At 40.7% G+C, this 20,840-nt stretch overlaps 1 protein-coding gene across 4 annotated transcripts in view; it reads left to right on the forward strand.

The window, feature by feature from the left end:
• mlphb (melanophilin b) overlaps positions 1-20,840 on the forward strand; it is a 64,188-nt gene that overhangs the window by 30,384 nt on the left and 12,964 nt on the right. For 3 of the 4 annotated variants that reach the window (XM_039818791.1, XM_039818794.1, XM_039818792.1), the window contains exons 6-11: positions 1,592-1,647; positions 3,582-3,674; positions 4,666-4,807; positions 6,534-6,772; positions 12,231-12,314; positions 17,080-17,358. In XM_039818791.1, coding sequence (XP_039674725.1) covers positions 1,592-1,647; positions 3,582-3,674; positions 4,666-4,807; positions 6,534-6,772; positions 12,231-12,314; positions 17,080-17,358 — 893 coding nt within the window. The remainder of the gene's footprint in view (positions 1-1,591; positions 1,648-3,581; positions 3,675-4,665; positions 4,808-6,533; positions 6,773-12,230; positions 12,315-17,079; positions 17,359-20,840) is intronic. The other variant, XM_039818793.1, reaches the window with a different exon arrangement.

Below are 20,840 nucleotides of genomic sequence, written 5' to 3' on the forward strand. Positions count from 1 at the left end.
GTACAGAGAACAGACCAAAAGGTTCTGGTTCGGCTGGCGCTAGTCTATATCCACAGCGTTCCACTTTCGGGACTGCTCCGTTGCCGCCGGGACTTCCGTCGGATCACACTCTTTTCGGCCGGATGTCCGTTACTTTTCGCTTCCTTTGCGTTGTAATTCTAACCTCCGGTGGATTTGTGAGGACTATGGTTAACTGCTCCTCAGATCTCTGCAGGGTAAATCCAGACAGCTAGCTAGACTATCTGTCCAATCTGAGTTTTCTGTTGCACGACTAAAACTACTTTTGAACGTACACATGTTCCACCAAAAGTTCCTATTTTGCAGCAGCACCGGGGCTCTGTCCGGCGCTCAGCGCCGCCCAAGACGATTGTGATTGGTTTAAAGAAATGCCAATAAACCAGAGCACGTTTTTCTCCCATCCCAGAATGCTGTGTGGACTAGCCAGACCCTCTTCTGCAGCGCTGTGAAGGAAGGTCTGGCAATGCGAGAGTAGGCTGGCGCGGGCTCGCCTGGCTTTTATTCACATTGGCATATCAAGAGTAGAAGAGCAGAGCCAGTGAAGCTTTAGTCAGGGAGAGGCAACATGGTTTAAAACGATAGTTGTTCATGGAAAGTATTCCTGTTATTTTATCATTAGAGGCCTCTGGTAGTATTATTTGTTGTAATAATGGTGCTTTTAGTGTGTTTTGTTTCCATTTGTGCATTTTTTCTGCCGATTATTTCTGAGTGAAGTCCGATTCATGTCAGAAATGAAAAACTGTTCACAGGTCTCTAATGTAATGTGCATGAGCCTAATCTGTAATGTTGTTTTTCTGCATAATCTTTCGACTTTATCTGCCGATCTGAGAAGCTCATTCTTGAACTTTTGCTTCTCGCAGCAGTTTTTGTTGTTCCCAGTCTGTCCTTCCTCTCCATCTGTATTCAAGAGGGAACTGTGAACGTAGTAATGCAAGTCACTCATAAACACTCTCATAAAGAGGGGCTGAAAAACACACAATGTTCTTTGCTTTTGCCATCTTCTGCTGTATTTGCTCTGATCTGCCAGATGGACATTAAAAGTGTTTGATTTGCTGCACAACGTACAGTTTGCATCTTGCTGTGAAGACAAAAGTCATCTGTTAGAGTTACTTAGCTCATTTGAAAATGTGTAATTCTTTACTCAGGATGGAGGACTTAGTCTGCATGATGCAACTCTTAGGTTTGCTCACAAATCCACGTGCATAGAGAAATGTAAGGCTGTCCTCTACTAAAGAAATCCTTAGTCGACTAACACTCGTGAGTTTGTCAACTTATCGATTAGTTGCTTTAATCCACAGATCTGTGAAACTGAGTTCCTCTACATAGAATCATGAAAAAGCACTACTTTAATGTTGTGTTTGCCAGAGATGTGTTCATAAATTCCTTCAAAAATAAGTCATTCAGCTTGAAAAAGCATAAAAAAATGACGAATCGACTAAGAAGAGGGAGCCCTAGACAAATACCAGATGATTTTATATGTGCACTGCATTCCTTTTTAGAAATCATACATACTTTATTGTACATTGTCATTCAGTTGTTCTAAAAAGCTTTTCATGTCTGTCTTCTTTATCAGCAAATGGATACGAGGAGCACAGTATGGACGCGACAGATTCACAACACTACAAGGGGGTACGGCTCACTTTTTAATTATTCACTACACTAGTACATGGGTTTCATTTCCATGTGCTTCCGTTTGGACGGTCTAATCTTTCGTTGCTTGTTGAGAACATTAAATAAATGGGCATCTTGCAGCTATTTTGTACGTACTTAAGTTTTAGTGAGTTTGTGGCCAGCAGAAAGCATTCCAGTGATATGCATCGTGAAACAAGAAGCAGATACCAATTTGTACTCAGAGAGCAGAACATTAGTAGTTCTGGTGTTTGATCTACGCCTCGACGCATGGACACCCACAAAACAATACCTGATTCCCTTCAGCTCCCTTGATTTGTTTCCTGTTTCTCAATTGAAATATGTTTTAGTGAGGGGAACCATATCTCATACGCAAAACAGACAATTGAATTCAAGTTCAAATCAAAATTTTTTTTGAAACAAGTCAGTTTGCGAGCGTCTGCTGATGCTTCCTCTGTTAAAAAGCAGAGGTGTGTGTGATCTAGGCCAGCCGTCATGAACAACTGGAACTCTTGACAGCTTGAGTCCACTAAGGTTAGGCACGGTAGACTTTTAGTAGTGGAGTGCATTGGCAGCGGTGTATTGTGGGTAAATACCAGGCTGTCACACATAATCACACACATAAAAGAGTCGGCCTAGGGTTGAAAGAGTCTCTGGTTTAAGTCCTGAGATTGTTAAAAAAAGGGCACGGAGTCCACTGGAATTCCTCATAAACCCAAGACTGTAATGTTTATACCACCGTCTCTGTGTAATGAAGGAGCTAAGCATTGTTTATTTTCAATCACTGCAGCGGCTGCTGAGAAGAAAACAATGTTGCTGGGTCTCCGCACGCTTTGTCTTTGTTTCCAATGTGGCTACCAATTAAGGTTTTGTTTTTATATATATATATATATGTGTATATCTGAAATGATTGGACTTTTAGTAGTAGAAGGCCAGGGGATTCCTTCATCCCTTGTTTGAATTTCACTTAGACAGAGTGCCCTCTACGGTTCCAAATAGGGTACTGCCCTTTGAAACACCTCTTGAGCTCTGTATGGAAATATTCCTGACATTTTTCACCCACTCAGGGATGTTACAATGCAACTACAGGGTGTTTTTGGGAGCCTGTAGGGATTCAGTGTCTTGGTCAATGAATATTGGGCAGAGTAGATCCTCTGTCAACAACACCTGGGTCTTAAAAGAAGTCCATGTCTTTCTCGGCCACATGGCCAGATTGCAAAGCAGATGTTTAATGTTATACCATTGCATTTAAGTGACCGTGCTAAGCATCTGTTTCCCCCCCAAAAAAGATCTATATATTCCCAGCAACCCAGGTTATTTAACAACACTTTACACTGGTCTGAAAGACTCTTTTAATCATCTGGATAAAAAAAGATTTTGTGTGCAACATAAAAAATTTTTTTTTTTTTTTTTTTTTTTTTTTTTTTTTTTTTATTTTTTTTTTAAATTTTTTTTTTTTTTTTTTTTTTTTTTATGTTTTAAAAAATATATATATATATATATATATTTTTATTATATATATATATATATATATATATATATATATATATAAATATATATATTATTATAATAAAAATTTTTTTTTGTGTGTATATAAATAGATGTATAGATAGATAGATAGATAGATAGATAGATAGATAGATAGATAGATATTTTATTTCATTCTTTAGGTTTTTTTTTTTTTTTTTTTTTTTTTTTTTTTTTTTTTTTTTTTTTTTTGGGGGAGAAAAAGGGGGGGTTTTTTTTTTTTTTTTTTTTTTTTTTTTTTTTTTTTTTTTTGCCTTATTATCCCATTGTGAGAAGTGTTTTGCAGTGGTGAGGATTTCTGAATCCTTCCTCTCCTCTGGTCTAAACTTTTACCTTTTCACTTTACTCATCTTTCTTACCTCTCTCCTCTCTGTTGGTGGTGGTGTTTCCCTTTCTGCTCTCCAAAGATGAAAAAGCCCAAAAGGCGGCTAACTGTCGATCCCTTTGATTTCGAACTGGGCTGTGACTACTCCATCGAATCAAGAGGACAGCCAAACCAGGTAGAAGCAGGACAACCCCAGAAACAGCTTTTACCCAAGCCAAACTAATCTGCATGTCTTCATACAAGGGGCCCATTGTCTGTTTCCTCTTTAGCCTGTTTCTGTTTTCTTTCTTTGCAAAACTTGGTCTGGTTTGTCAAGAATATTTATTTAGTGTTGAGCACTGTCATTTTTCATTCTCATATCTGGCCACAATGTGTATCCAAATGTGCATGCTTGTGTTTGCTTTGTGTTTGCTTGTGGACACTGAGACATTATGTCAGCTCATTAACACAATGCTCTGACAATACAACATTTTACCAAATGTCAAGAGACTCAAGTGGCATGAAACCAAGTCACAATGTCTGTGTTTTAGAGAACACAATGGCAATAGATTTTCCAATCGTCAGTTTATATCCTAAAAATAAATGTGATGAACTGTGAAAGGAAAGATGTTGCATTATTGGCCTTGATTAACATGACAAAACACCAACACACCAAACTAAGGCCAGTAAAACACTAAATGACCGTCACCGCAGTTGTAACTTTATAAATATAGATGCATTTGGTCCTAACATTTATCCAAATTGTATGACATAATTCACTGCTGTGCCACCGCTTGAACCAGCTCTACTTATTATTTCATTGTAGCACATTGTGCTTTATCTTTATTTTAACTACATTATTTCTATTATTAATTTAATTTTTTGCATGCAGAGTATGAATAAGAATGTGTGCCACCATTAATGATTTCACTGTAGCTGGTAACCAAATCTACCTAATGCAATTACTAATTTTAGGGGTTCTCTTAAAATCTGAAACGAGTTTATGATGCCACAGTACTTTGTGGTATTTCCCTTGTTATTGGTAATATTTCTAACTCTAATGTGACAACCCCAATGTCTTCACCCACCTTCTTTTTCTGATGCTAACTTTCTAGCATCATTAGCTCCTCAGTACTGATTAACGGTTTGTCAGAATAGCACTCACCACTCTCCGTCCTCATTCCTAGGCCCCAGTCTCCCGTGACATCATGGACATGGATGTAGGTGAGAGGGAGTCGATGCTTGCTGAGGCTGACATGGCCTCTGTTTTTCACCAGATTTTGGAGGAGCAGTGCAAAGTTCTGGACCTGGGAATGGCTCCACAGCAAGGTAAAGAAAGGAGAAAGTACAGCTCAGGGCACATAAATGGTTTCAAGAAACGTTTACTAAAGTACATGAAAACAGATGGATGAAAACAGTAAATGCATATGTACAGCATGTACTGTACACCACATGCATACAAGAGCCAAAACAGGAGCATGTTAAGGATACTGTAGTGTTAGTAACAATATTAACTTACTTGCCAATGAGGGAAAATACAAAGAGCTAAAAGGGCCAACTAGCTATAGAACCGTAACTCTGGAAATCAGCGCCTCAAATCTCTAAGCATGACATATGGCCATGTTTTTTTTCATCGTAGGCCTATGTATTTTATGTTTCTATTTATTTAGCTGACATTACTCCCATTTTTGTCAAGTGGATAAAATGGGAGTAATAATGTGTTTTGTAAGCAACTTGGTTTACAAAATTAGCTAGTTAGATAGCTAGCTAATTTCAAACATCTGTTGATTAAGGTTAACAGACTCCGCTATTCTAAGCTTCAAGACAATTTCCTGTGCTACATAAACATTAGTATGGTAACACTCAATATTACCATCACACCACATACTATCACAATATTGTCTCTTTGTTAACTCTGTACAGCCAGTTAATGGTGCCATGGTATGTGTGCACTCATGAGCTACATGGCTAATGTTAGTGCAGGTATACTGTATGTACTCCATCCGTATCTGGGACATTTTGGCTTCACTTTTGTACAGTGGAAGGAAGTGGAGACGCGTCGTCGTCCATCATTTTACACAGTCTATGGTCAATATAGCATGCACTGAGGAATAAATTTCTCTAAAAGGAAAAATCTGGCACAAAATGAACCTAGGGGGTTAATAATAGAGATGGTCCGTTACCGATCGGTATCGGCTCCGATACTGCCTAAAATGCTGGAAAAATCTGTATCGGGAAGTACTGGAGTTTATGCACCGATCCGATACCACGTAATAAAGCCCTAAAGAAAATCTACGTTAAAGTAGATATTTATGTTCTTTTTCCATTACAACTGACTGTTAAACTGGATAATAAAAGAAAGTTCTGTGGCATTCATTGTTTGTTTGTTCATGTGTCACAAAGAGTTTAACCTGAGCCAGACAGACAACAAAGATAGAAATCATATCCCATCCATACAGGGATAGTAGTATACAGTTGTTAAAACATAATAAAATATATGACACACTGGTATCGGATCGGTACTCGGTATCAGCCGATACGCAAGTTCAGGTATTGGAATCGGGTGGCAAAAAAATGGTATCGGGCCATCTCTAGTTAATAACGTGTGCCGAGTCGACCGTTCTCTGAGATATGTTTTCATGCTAATCGAATATGACCAGTTTTAGCGCAAACTGCTAATTAGCTTATAACGCTAGTCATCGGGGCACGGATAAAGTAAAAATAAATCGCTACTTCTATACCACTAACAAGGCTCAAAATAGCACCACACTTCCACGGTAGCATAATGAGGGTCCCTACATGTAAACACAAGCATTGAGAACTTTGTAAGTGTACAGACAGTTTATTAAAAAGATAGATTATAAAGACTGTACCGTTCTCGCATACAGGCGGGCACCATCTTGGGAAAACAGTCATGACCAGTCAAACGACAAACTCAACGTGCTTGAGTTCAAACTCAACGTGCTTGAGTTCAGCCTTTAACTGCTGAAGAAAACGGTGGAATCAGTATTGTTTCCTGTATTTATTTCCTGATTTACCCTCGTATTCTTTTTAGATGACCTTGCGTTCCAAGACAACCAAACCATTCCATCTCGCTCCATGTCTCGGCTCAGCTACTCGTCATGTGGCAGTGGCAGTGCTTGGGGCCCCCCGGGCAGCAGCAGCTATCTGCCTGGCCCCGATGACTCCGAGGAGGAGGACCACCACCAGCTCTTCCCTCTCTACCAGTCTCATCTGGGCCTCTGCAGCCACACCTCCCAGGAGAGCCTGAACTCAGCCAACCCTCCACCACAGGTCTTTAATATGATTCACAATATTCATCACATGAAATCCTATTTACATTAAACTGATTTGGCAGATGGCTTCAAGATACACACAAATCCAGTGTTGATGTTTTTCCTGAAGTTACCTGAAGTAGCCTATTAAAGGAACACGCCGACTTATTGAGATTTTAGCTTATTCACCGTATCTCCTAGAGTTAGATAAGTCCATACATACCTTTCTCATCTCCGTGCGTGTGGTAACTCTGTCTGACGCACCCACTGTTAGCCTAGCTTAGCACAGATCCTGGAGGTAACTGGCTCCAACTAACCTACTGCTCCCAATAAGTGACAAGTGCTAAGCTAGGTTAGCGGTGGGTGCGTCAGACAGAGTTACGACACGCACGGAGATGAGAAGGGTATGTATGGACTTATCTAACTCTGGGGGATACAGTGAATAAGCTAAGGTCTCAATAAGTCGGCATGTTCCTTTTTAAAGGGTTGGTAATGTTGAAAAGCTAGCAAGATTTGAAAGTAGCATCTCCTCCATCTAACCCCTACCCCTGCCACACACAGGAGTGCACGAGCACTGCTGCATCGCTGCCATTGAAAAGTATCAACAGCAGTGATTCTGGCCCTGCTATTACACAGTATTACTTACTATTCCTACCTGGCATTACACTTAAAACCCATTTTGTGGTATCACCCACTCCTATTCCGCACCTAATAACACATGCACACATTAGGAGTAAGAAATGTGACATTGATAGTTCACAATGTTCCTTAAACAGTCAATTCCCATCTCTGCACAGATATTCTGTCTGATATCAATTAACTTTACTGATGTGTATACAACCCATATGGCTTTTATTTGATGGATTGTAAAAGTTTTCTTCCTTGTCACAGTGTGAGTCTGTTAAAAAGCATTTTTTAGAGACTCACACTGTGTATAATAATCTTGAGGCATTGGAGTCAAATAAACAAAAAAGCTTCACTTGGCTATCTATTTGATTTTTTTGATTTGTTTTTTTTTTACTAGACTTTTGCTTTTCCAGATAGTATATTCAGCGTTGGAAGGTTTTTGTTTCATTAAAATGGACTATAAAGGTCAAGGTAAGATATATAAACAAAATTATAAACTTAATTTTGCTCTGTTTAGGCTATAAGAGAGGGAAAACTTGATCTTCACAATAGTTAATTGTGGTTTAGAGTCCCATTTCTGACAGCTAACCAACTATCTTTTTGATATTTCAGGTCTTTATAGCAGCACATGTTGGAACTCTCACACACACACACACACACACACACACACACACACACACACACACACACACACACACACACACACACACACACATGTTCATCAGACTGACACGTTGAGTGATGAGGGGGAGACAGCTGCTAGATCAGAGAGAGGTTACATACATTACATCAGTGTCTATTTATGTGATAGCATACTCAGTCCCTGGAAAGGATCACGACAACTGTTGCTGTTCTGTTTATGGGGAGCAGATAAATAACAGACTTTGTTTGCCATTAGTTTGGCAGACTTTGAGTGGGCTGCTTTTCTTACTGCTGTCAGAAACCAGTGAGTCTACATGGGTCCTCGTGTGCTCAACAGTCGGGTGCATTGAGTTGATTCCGACCCGCTGTGTTTAATAATTGAGGTAAAGCTCGGACTATCCGAGTCAAAAGATGGTGTTCTTTGTAGTTATTTAAGATAAGGAATATGAAAACAAAAGACGGGATTAAGCTCTGTGGTGGAAGGCAGCCATGACAATAAAAGGGCAGGTGTTATCAGTCCCACCTGGCCCTGTGCTTATTTCCACCTTTGATATCTGGTGTCATGGCAAATCCATCTCACAGCTGGGCAACACGCTGGGAGACACAATCAGGATGCTGCAGAAAACAAGCAGCCCAAACATGTGCCTGTCAGACATCAAATACAGCCGTGATATTTGTCTTTGGCGGTGAGGTCCAAACTCATCAGACACCAGTTACTCATCCTGCATGGGAGTGTCACCTACCGTCCGTTTGATTGTGATTTGGAAAGCATTCAAGCCGCCGAGCGAGGCTGAAAGTCAAGTGACTCATTCAATTTGATTACCCTTGTGGAACAAGACACGGGGATGAGTCAAGAAGTGCAGGCTCTGTAAAGGCACGGGCACATGTTGGGCATAAATGGTGTAGAGCGGAGTTAACAGCATGTGTACATGTTTAATATATAGACAAATTAAAGGTCCCATGACATGGTGCTCTTTGGATGCTTTTATATAGACCTTAGTGGTCCCCTAATACTGTATCTGAAGTCTCTTTTATATAGACCTTAGTGGTCCCCTAATACTGTATCTGAAGTCTCTTTTATATAGACCTTAGTGGTCCCCTAATACTGTATCTGAAGTCTCTTTTATACAGGCCTTAGTGGTCCCCTAATACTGTATCTGAAGTATCTTTTATATAGACCTTAGTGGTCCCCTAATACTGTATCTGAAGTCTCTTTTATATAGGCCTTAGTGGTCCCCTAATACTGTATCTGAAGTCTCTTTTATATAGGCCTTAGTGGTCCCCTAATACTGTATCTGAAGTCTCTTTTATATAGACCTTAGTGGTCCCCTAATACTGTATCTGAAGTCTCTTTTATATAGACCTTAGTGGTCCCCCTAATACTGTATCTGAAGTCTTCTTTTATATAAAAAAAAAAAAAAAAAATATAGGCCTTAGTGGTCCCCTAATACTTTATCTGAAGTCTCTTTTATATAGACCTTTTTTTTTTTTTTTTTTTTTTTTTTTTTTTTTTTTTTTTTTTTTTTTTTTTTTTTTTTTTTTTTTTTTTTTTTTTTTTTTTTTTTTTTTTTTTTTTTTTTTTTTTTTTTTTTTTTTTTTTTTTTTTTTTTTTTTTTTTTTTTTTTTTTTTTTTGTTTTTTTTTTTTTTTTTTTTTTTTTTTTTTTTTTTTTTTTTTTTTTTTTTTTTTTTTTTTTTTGTTTTTTTTTTTTTAGCCTTTGTTGTTCCCTATACTGTATCTGAAACATTTTTCCTGAAATTCAGCCTTGGTGCAGAATTACAGCCACTAGAGCCAGTCCCACAATGAGCTTTCCTTAGGATGTGCCATTTCTGTGTATGTAGCTATTAAGGAGGAGAGAGGGGGGGCAAGGTGGAGGGTGGGGGTGTGGCCTTGACCAACTGCCACTTTGCTCGTTTGAAAGCCATGATGTCTCTCTCTCTCATGGGTGCGCCAAATTCTCTGGGTGGGCAAAGCAGAGAAAGGGGAGGTAACCTTGCTCCTTATGACCTCATAAGGAGAAGTTTCCAGATCGACCCATCTGAGCTTTCATTTTCTCAAAGGCAGAGCAGGATACCCAGGGCTCGGTTTACACCTATCACCATTTCTAGCCACTGGGGGACCATAGGCAGGCTGGGGGAACTCATATTAATGTTAAAAAACTCATAAAGTGAAATTTTCATGCCATGGAACCTTTTATAGGAAACACCTGAATGAGCGGAGAAACGTAACAAATGTGGAGACTTCTCCACAAGGCACGAGGGCTCACTGAATGGTTTGATGTCCAGATCTCAATCCAACTGAAGACTTACCGGAGTAGACTGACATACAATGCCGCATCAACACAGGAGGCCTTTTTTTCGGAACAGATATGCCTCCACACAGGGTGCCCCCAGTACGGTCTACCAAATGAATCATTGTGATTAGGTTGTAGGTGGTTAAGGTTACTGTAGGTATAGGGCATGGATGTATAATAAAACCTGGATGCAGCGTTGGAGGCGGAGCCCCATTCATTCTTTTGAGAGTTGCTCAGTGGCGCATGAAGCCAAAAAAGTTCAACTTCCGCGTATTAAAATGACCCTGATGATCTGCCCTGCCTCCCCACCGTGTGGCCCATAGACCAGGCGCACTAGAGACCTCCAGCGGCCAGCTCGGCTACTTCCGGTTTAGTGCTTCACTACCTTGAACAGGGAAATCCTAGGAGTAATGGTTAGAGAGGCAGGATTTTAACATAGTCTGAGACGCACAACTTCATCAAAGATGCCTTATGTCTGCTTGACTTCCTGATTCAAAAAGGACTCTTCCTGTACCCAGAGACCCCATGGGAAAAGTATTATTGCATTTTCAACTGACCCATTATTGAAGGCAACCTTAATTTTATTTCACTAGTATAGCTTTTAATCGATTTTTGTCCAGATTTACTCTCTCTTCATCTGGACTGTTGTGGCCTCATCCAAGTCATTTTAGAGCTGACCTCTCAATTACAGTGGAATTCCATTTGGGGATGAGGTGATTTGGCTCATCCATCAGACTCTGATGATGTGGTTTGATTTGTTCAGCCTGAGTGAAATTGATACCATATGACATTCTGTAACTTAAGAGTGTGATTTCAACAGCATCATTTGAAACTATAAACGGTTCTGCACATCTTGTTTTGAAGAAACTAATAATACATTTGTGGTAACTTGTTCGTTAAAGATCCAGTAGGTAACTTTTTATAAAATTAACTTTTTTTCATATTTGTCATAACTGTCACTATATCCTGACAATAGCACATGAGACAGATAATCTGTGAAAAATCACTTTTCTCTGCCTGCTCCTCCTACTCCTACTGTCATTTTCAAGTTTCCACCACGCCCGAAGATAAACACCCAATCAGAGCCAAGGAGTCTCTGCGATCAAGCTGTCAAACTAGGCAGCGCTCATCAAATACGAATCAAGATTCTGATATTGCATTGCCTCAAATGTTTTCAGACATGTGTTTTAGTGTACTGTTTGGCTGTAAAAGGAAAATGCTTTTGACCAAGTTGAGCCAAAAGCAAGCACCGCTCACCATCTGGAGCAATTTTTCTCATTTTACAGCCAAACGGTACACTAAAATATGTTGCTGAAAACATTTGAGGAGAGAAATAGGCAATGCAATGGCAGAATCTTGATTCATATTTGACAGTTTGATTGCAGTTCACAAGCTCTTATTGACACTGCGTCAAGAGACTCCTTGCACTGTTTATGCCTTAGGAGCATTAGGAGAAGGCAGAGGAACATGTTTTTTTCACAGATGATCTGATTCACGTAGTGCTGTCAGTATATAGTGACAGTTTGAGCAAATATGAAATTTTTTTTTAAAGTTACCAACAGTTGCTAGTAGCCAAGGAGGACACGGAGGATTAAAAAAACATGTACTCTTCAGAAGAGGTCATTATCCGGACGCCAAAATCTTCTGAACACAGCCATACTGAGAAATACAGAGAGAGTTGCGTGGAGCTGAAAGTCTTAATTAGCTTTGTAGCAACTCATTTGGGAATGGCTTGAATTTAACGGACATTCATTAGTATCAAAAAGTTAAGCACTAAAGCTTTAATCGGCCTACCATAAATGTTCCTTATGCCTCTGAAATTCTACCATCTTCTCTTCGCTAACGTCTCTTTCTTCATTCTATCCTGTCTTCATGATGTGACTGTAGCCTCCCTGACTCTTCCTGTCTTCCCCCAGATCACTGACCTGAACAGACGCATGTCAGTCATTGAGAGCCTCCTGAACCACTTGGAGCAGAAGGTCACCTCGACATACGACGAGGTAAATCCATTAAATATCACACTGCAGTTGCCAAATAATGATCACAATCATCATTATCAAACCTCAGGCCAGCTGTTGCAGAAAGAGGCTTTGGGAATTACATGAGGATAATGAAAGTTTAAACCAAAAACATTAAAAAAAAAAAGTTGGCAAGAACATGTTTACATAACCATGGCAACAGGGACTGTGGTTAGTCCCTTGTTTCCAGCTGGTCTCATTACATATGACATAAAGTAGAAAGACGTTCACTAACAATAGAGTGATCAAACATTCAGTTTTCTTAAACTACACGTGAAATATGAACCTTGCACTTTACTGGCCACAGACATGCATGTTCCTGAGCAACATATGATGTCACACAGTCCTGTCCCATTCCTCAGACAGCACCTTTTTGCATTCGCACGGTTTTGTTGCGCACACAGCTGATGTTAATTAAAGTCTGTGAGGATTGACATGGATATATTGGGATTTGGCCTCATCTTATCGGACTATACTGGGATGACCCCTGAGTGGCTGCCACGTTTCCATACGTGTGCAGAGGCTTTGGCCGGAGCTTTATCTGCTGTAGATACGTGTGAGGGAACCATGTGATGTGGGACCGTCCGCTCAGTACTTTGTATTTCTTTGCACTTGTTCCTGCTGCTTGCACGTTTCGGAAGAGTGAACAGTGAGATTTCTTTGTATAGTTGTAAGCAAGATTAGATTATTATTGGTTCTGGTCTTTTTAAAGTCATAATAAAAGATTTTCATTGAAATAAATGCCCGTTACTATCTATTGCTGAATGAGGTAACACGATGTTGATTGAGCCTATGGCCCACTGATAAAAGCCCTTGGTTGGTCCAGTGGTTGGTTCAGAGACGGTCAGCAGAGTTAACGCAATAGTCTAACTCTTCAACTCGCTTGTGTGTGAAGGGGCGTGCTGTTTTTTTCTGGTCTCTGCTAGCGGTGTGAGTAAACGCTTACTTTGGCCGAACAAATTAAGAAAAGAGTGATGTCTGCTGACTTGGCACCACACAGGTCACACTGTTTGGATCTAATAAACACGCCTGCACATCTCCACGGGTACTGCCAAAGACAACAAAACAGAGTAACTTTAAGGGCATTGTTGCTAACGATAAAACTAAATAAAATGATGGCAGCCCTAAAGCTACACTAATCAGTATCTGTTTTTCCAACAATGGCTCAAACGAGTATGTGTAAAGTGAAAGGAGTTGCTCCGAATGACAAACCCATGTCAGTAATATAATAATAATAATAATAATAATAATAATAATAATAATAATAATAATAATAATAATAATAATAATAATAATAATAATATGTCAGTGTTATGTTCACGCCCGCCGATAGGGGGGGACAAACGGGTCTGTTGTCCCGGGCCCACAGTAGGGGGGGGCCCAGAACTGGGGCCCAGAACTGGGCCCTCATTAAATTATGGAATAATTGAAAAACATTTTTTAAATAGGCCTATTTGTGGAAAAAATATGTAATATTTGAGTTACATAAAGCTTTTTATTTGTTTTCTTCCTAATTGTCCTTGAAATAGTGGTCAAGAACCCCCCACCCCCACAAACCACAAAATGGTTTGGCCACTTATCAAAAGTTGATGTTGTTTTCAGTAGATTTGAAGTTCAGTATGCTCAAAATGTCCGGTCAGTACAAGTCCGGTGCTCAGAAAAGGAAGGAAAAGAGAAGAAGAAAATAGAGGCCTTAGAGATTTTCTAAACAAATATTTTTAAAAAAGGTGGTGACGGTGAAGCTGGAACTGTCAACGTAGAGCAAGGTAAGAAACAGCGCAGCCAACGTTTACGAGCCATGTAACGTAAGCTAACAGGCCAGCTCTCATGTTAACGTCCATTAGCTTGTATAAAAGCCTGAGACAACACGTTCTCTTTACAGAAAGAGTTGAGTTTGGTAGCTCCGTCAGAGAGGATGAGACAGAGAGGAGAGATCCAGCTGCTGTCAGGTGACAGAGAGAGTGATGCGGGGAGGGGCCCGCTGCCCCGCAACGGAGGGACAGAGTCAGGCTACCGGTGAGAGACAGAGAGAGAGACAGAGAGAGAGAGAGAGAGAGAGAGAGAGATGCGGGAGGGGCCCGCTGCCCTGTCGGAGAGTCTGAGCAGGATGGATCAGAGACTGATCACATTAATTTCAGTGACAGATGTGAGGAGAGGAGAGGAAGATCAGATTAGAGGAAGATCAGGAGGAGAGGAAGAGCATAGGAGAGGAAGAGCATAGGAGAGGAGCAGGAGAGGAAGAGGAGAGGAGAGGACCAGGAGAGGAAGAGCAGAGGAGAGGTACAGGAGATGAACAGGAGAGGAGAGGAACAGGAGAGGAAGAGCAGGGGAGAGGAAGAGCAAGGAAAAAGGAGAGATCTGGGCGCGGGGGGCCCATCTAAGCTTATCTCGTCCCGGGCCCAGGCAAGACTGTCAGCTGGCCTGGTTATGTTTACAGCTTATTACCGCCCCCAAGTGGCCAAAAGAATATATAAAAAAATGCAGCTTTAAGTGGCAACTCTCTCAATGTAGTTTAAACAGTTCAAACGTGTGAGTGCATGTGAAGAAAGGATCTTCTAGTCTGCTGGTAAAGATGAGCGTTACCTGTGAGTTTATTTATTTGACTCTATCCCTTTTTTGAAAATTCAAATTTTCCCTCTTAATAAAAATTAGTTGGGGTTTTAGGGCCGTTACAAAGTCAACACATCGGTACGCATACGCGTCCGCAAGGCTACGCATCACTACGCTTCGGCCGCCATTATGCGTCGATGCATAGCAAGCCAAATGTGTTTTTGTTACGCGACGCGCCGATGCGCACAATACTATGCGTTGTCGGTGGGGGCGACACTGCACGTATTGTACATTACCCAAAGATAATGAATCAACATAGCTGAGCAAATTCATCAAACATGTATTGCATTTCACGCATCGCCCGTGACGCTTGTGTCTACTTGCGTCCGCTGTTTAGACTATGAAAGGGAGCGCATCGCTCGCGTTGCTTGTTTGAGTTGCTCGCGTTGACTCTGTAACGGCCCTTATGCAGCTCATTGTTCAAGCATTCGTGAAAAAAAAAAAAAAAAGCTGCTCTTTCTTCCCCCCCCACCCTTTTCTTTTGGGTTTGGTGTTGTTTCTAATTTTTTTTTTTTTGGGTCGAAATTGAAATCCACACCAGTTATCATCAGAGAATGAGTCAACCCATAATAACAGCAAACCGTAAACCAACCCCGAATTTAAGCCCATCTGGTAATTAGTGGCTATCCTGCTTCAAGTGAGAGCAATACTAGATAGACTCTGTTGTGGCAAAGCACAGCTTAAATCAATCTGCATATAGCACATGTTCCACTGGTTTTGTCAGAGCAGAGTCTGCACGCAACACGTCTGTGTTAATGTCCATAGTAACCAGAGAGTTCTCACACACACACACACACACACACACACACACACACACACACACACACACACACACACACACAACATGCATCCATCTACTGATCCATCTATTCGTCTTCTAGACCTGCTAGTTCCTGTTTCAGGTGTGCCAGTGGCAAGGTGGGGGTGATATGGCGTTGTGCAGAATGCAGCTGGACGAGTCAACAGTTTATCAGTCGGTCACATAAAGGATATTGACCGTTCGCTAAGGACCGCCCCACTCAGTGGCTGTTGCTACGACTGTTCTCAAACTGCACACATGCAGTTTACAGCGATGACAGTGGCACATTTACCAATTCAAAAACCATAACAATGATCCTTCGAATTCACACAGAAGTAAAGGAAAGCAGACTTCTTTTGTTTTAGCCAATGACCATTGATTTCATAGGCTGAAGTGAACTGCTGCTGGCATATTCTATCAGCTTTGGCTACCTAGCAACAGTAATTAACGATAACTCTGTGGTTTGTGTTTGTGTGTTTTTCTAAAAATGGTTAAACTGTCTACAGATGACGTTGGTCAGGGGTTCATCCTACAGCAAGATAATGACCCAAAACATAAGTCCGAGCTATGCCAGAACTACCTTAGCAAAAAAGAACAAGATGGTAAGCTTAAAAACATGGAGTGGCCAGCACAGTCACCAGACTTAAACCCCATTGAGCTGGTTTGGGATGAACTGGACAGAAAAGTGAAAGCAAAGCAACCTACAAGTGCCACACATTTATGGGAACTTCTGCAACAGAGTTGGGAAGAACTTTCTGAAGAATATTTGATTTCCATTGTAGAAAGAATGCCACGAGTGTGTTCAACTGTTATTTCTGCCAAAGGGGGCTACTTTGATGAGTCAAAAATTTAGAATACATTTTGGTTTATAAATCGATTCCATGATTTCTTTTTTAACTTAAATTGTTCATTTGTTCTATTCTTTCATTTCAGAGTACAATAAGACATTGAACTGCATGAATTTCAATAAAAACCTGGGAAAAATTGGGGTGTTCTAAAACTTTTGACCGGTAGTGTATATGATATCATGCTCATAGACTGAGGCTAAAACTACAGACCCCAGGCAAAAAGTCAGCATCCTCTCCAGCTGATGATCCTTAAAAAAAGACACGTAGCTTAAATATAGCAGCTTTATTGTTCTTGTATTGCAGGGTGAAGCCAGTAAGCCGTAGTATTATAGTACAGTATAATAAATAAAAATGTAATTACAATGTTTTTGTAGCGTTAAACCACTGAGGCGCCGTGCCACTGCTTTCACCCAAGCAAGGCATTTTAAACCAAGTAAAGACACAAAATATAAAGTTTGAATAAAGGATATTCTCCGCCCTGTTCCCACAGAGCAGCCAGGCTCCTCCGACCCCAAACAGCATCTCTCCTCTTCCTCAGCGTGAGGAGGTGGACTTAGAGGAGCAGCAACTGAGACAGAAGCTGCACGAGATGACGGACAACATCAGTGACCACGGCCTAACCTCTGATGAGGACGAGATCCCAGCATGGAGGAGCCCAGAGGGGGATGCCAAACCCAGCAGGATACCCACCACCAGACCCACATCCAGAACAAGCATCCTTCTCTGCAGACTGGAGGAGGAGCAGCCTCAGCTGACTGACGCTCAGAAGGTACACCTATCTGTGGCAGAATTCTGTGTTTCCCCTATAGGTTGACTTCTTTACCCTGGCAGGTTGGGTCGGCTGGGAGGGTTACTGTTAGTCCCGTTATAGACTCGCATTGCCAGACCTTCTGGCTACTCCACACAGCATTCTGGGATGGGAGAAAAACGTGCTCTGGTTTATTGGCATTTCTTTAAACCAATCACAACCGTCTTAGGTGAAGCTAAGCGCCGGACGGAGCAACTGTGCCTCTGCAAAATAGTCTCGGGAAGGAACTTGTTTTGGTGGAACGTGTACGTTCAAATGTTGTTTTAGTCATGCAACAGAAAACTCAGATTGGACATATATATATAAACTTTTATTTCAGACCCAGAGGGGAATCCATATCACAATAAGAAAAGAAAAAAACACACAGGGTAAAACATAAGACTACAAAGATACAAGGCCTTCCACAATGTTCAATGTCTACAGACATGTTGGCCAATGGTTCCACAGTCTGGAAGAAAATCTGACAGTACTGCGTACAGGCTTAGCCAAAACAGCGATGAAGTCATTTTCTGACTCAGACCCCCTACACATAAATCTATACATCAGGTTAGGTAAAACAGCAGAGCAGGTAGGTAGCCCGACACTGGCAAACATATGGCTCGCACTGGAGCTTCATGGAGCTCTGAGCAGCAGCCCCATGCTGTCATTAGAAGCCACTAGGAGCTCTCTAATGCTGCCTTGCTTGTAATGACACCACAGGTAGGCAGCATACAAAGGTGTACAATACGCTCTAAAGAGTGAGATCTTCACAGGTACGGAGCACATGCTGAACTTAGGATAGTCCGTCGCTGCAGTTCATGGCGTGGCGCCATTGTAGAATGAATATAGAGGAAACATGTATATGTATATCTGGCGTTATTTTTGGCATTAAAAAAACTTCTGGGGGGTTCCCAGGCCTGTACAATTATAAGAGAAACACCATTGATTAAATGAGCAGAAAATCAGCAGAGGGAAAAACAAATGATTCACACTGTTAAGACCCCTCCCTTTTCTGCCTGCGGTTGGCTTCTCTGGCTTTCCTGGCTGAGCTGGCAGTATGGGAGGGGTCGTTAGTTAATTGGTGGACACCTGGGTAGGCCTCGACCAAGACTGTTTGTACAAGCCCTGTCTCGTTGTTCTGTCTCTGTCTTCTCCCTGTCCTAGGCTCCACATCTTTTGGTTTGGGTTGGTTTGATTTCTTTCGTTACAAATGTCATTTATCAACACATCTTTCACTCACTCAAACACACACACACCGCACACACTACTGATAACATTGATTCCAAACCTGTTTTGATTCTTTTGTTAATAGTAATTTGTTTACTTTACAATAAACATTTTATTGGCATGTTAACCCGTTTGGTCTCCCCTCTTTGTCACATGCATTAGCCGGTTTGTGACAAGAATCTGATGCCAGAAAGTTCATCAGAAACATGACATTCTGTACTGCACATCTGGTTGTAGCACACTCCGTACTTGAAGCAAACAATCTGGCTCATGAAATTCCATACTATCAATCCACTTGGAGCACATACTGTAGTCATAAATCAAGTCACTCAGCCTTAGCATTTATTGTTCCTTTGCAACCATTGCTCCCAGATTTTCTGAAACACCGAATTGACTAGAAAAATAACTCCTTCTTGTCTGAACTGTTTTCACTGGCACTTCTTTCCCTTATAGATAACAAAGCTGTTGCTGTTTTTTACATCGCTTTACTATAGGCCTGTTCAAACTGCTCTTTCTTAAGGATTTAAAGTATCACATAACACTAGCTTTTACAAGCAGGAACACACTCCTCTGAAGTTATAACCTGATTAGGCCCAAACTTTTGAAGTTGGGTTTTCTTTCCCTGTCTTATTTCCAGAATGACTGAAGGGGTCAAAGGTCAACAGCCCTTCTGTTCTGCTTATTGTCAAACCAAATAGCTTCTTCTGCTTCTTAACTAAAGTAAAATGTGAATGACAACTACACACTACAGGATATGCTGTTTATGGAAGAGTGACTCTTGCTATTCAGAAAACAAAATACTAAAACATCCATTGTGTTAATTGCAGTTGTGCTGCTGCTGTGTTGATATAGTTTATATTATGATACAGCTGATTTGGACTATTCATCCTTTCGGAAAAGGTTGCTTTGGACTTTTCATCCAACAAGTCCTCCAACCTAATTAACAAATTAGGTTATATGTCACCTCTTTGCAAAACGAGTCAGGAGTGCATTTTCTGATTTGACAACTCCAAAGAACCAATGCTAAACAAACATTTTCCCAAAACACATTATAAAAAAAAAAAAGAATAAATATATATATATATATATATATATATATATATATATATATATATATATCTGCTCTCTCTTTCTCATATGTGTAATGTGTGTGTATGTTGTGTGTATGTGTGTGTAATGTGTGTGTATGTGTGTGTGTGTGTGTATGTGTGTGTGTAATGTGTCAATGTGTGTGTGTGTGTAATATTAATGTGTGTGTGTGTAATAATAAGTTAGTTGTGCCTCTGTATGTATGTGTAATATGTGTGTGTGTGAGTAATGTATGTGTGTGTGTGGGTTTCAGGATTAGGTGTCGACATGGATGAATCCATTCCATATTGACGTTTGACCCGGAGCCGTTCTAGCCACTATTCGACTGTAAAATGAAGGAGGAGACGAGGAATGTGCTGCCTGGATCATTGATTGGAACATTTGCTTCGCATTGCACTTCTTCCTGCCAACCCTGGCTACCACCGAAATCTGGTGCCACTGATATGTCTGCTCTTCTCTCTGATGCTCCTGAAACCCGGACGGTACGGCGGCACGAGCACGACTGGTTAACACTATGCTCGGCAGCTGGCGACTGGCTACGCGTAGTAGCTGGATTAAACTGTTAAAATGCTGACAGCTAACGCTAAACGGTGTAAGTTTGACTGTTTTACTGTAGAGGATTCAACACCGGTATGTAACAATCTGCTAGCCTGACAAGCCAGCTGCCACTGGGGTGCGTCTAGATTTCTGACTGTACCGATGCGCGTGGAAAAACGGCACAGACGGTGCGTTCAATGAAACAGGTAAACTACATCCTCGTGGTGCATTTTTAAATTGTTGCGCCCGTATTCTTTTCCCATCTGGTGAAGTTTGTTTTGTCGTTCAGCAGCAATTTACTAGTGACATAAGTTATTGATGTGTTGCGGTGTATCGATCATTTAAGTTTTGACCTGGCCCTTAGCAATAAAACAAGCCCTTCTTTAATGTCGCAAACTGTTGTTTAGTACCATTCTTTTTTTCTTGCCTTTTTTACTTTCTTAAAAGTATCGGTTCAGGCAGAACTGGTATGTATGCGATTAATTTCAGATGAATTAATCCAGGTATGTAATTAATTCGGTCGTGCATGATAGATTCACAATATATATATATATATATATATATATATATATATATGTAATGTATGTATGTATATCATATAATATGCTGCA

This window comes from Perca fluviatilis, chromosome 12 (genome assembly GCF_010015445.1).
Source record: "Perca fluviatilis chromosome 12, GENO_Pfluv_1.0, whole genome shotgun sequence".
Taxonomy (NCBI): Eukaryota; Metazoa; Chordata; class Actinopteri; order Perciformes; family Percidae; genus Perca; species Perca fluviatilis.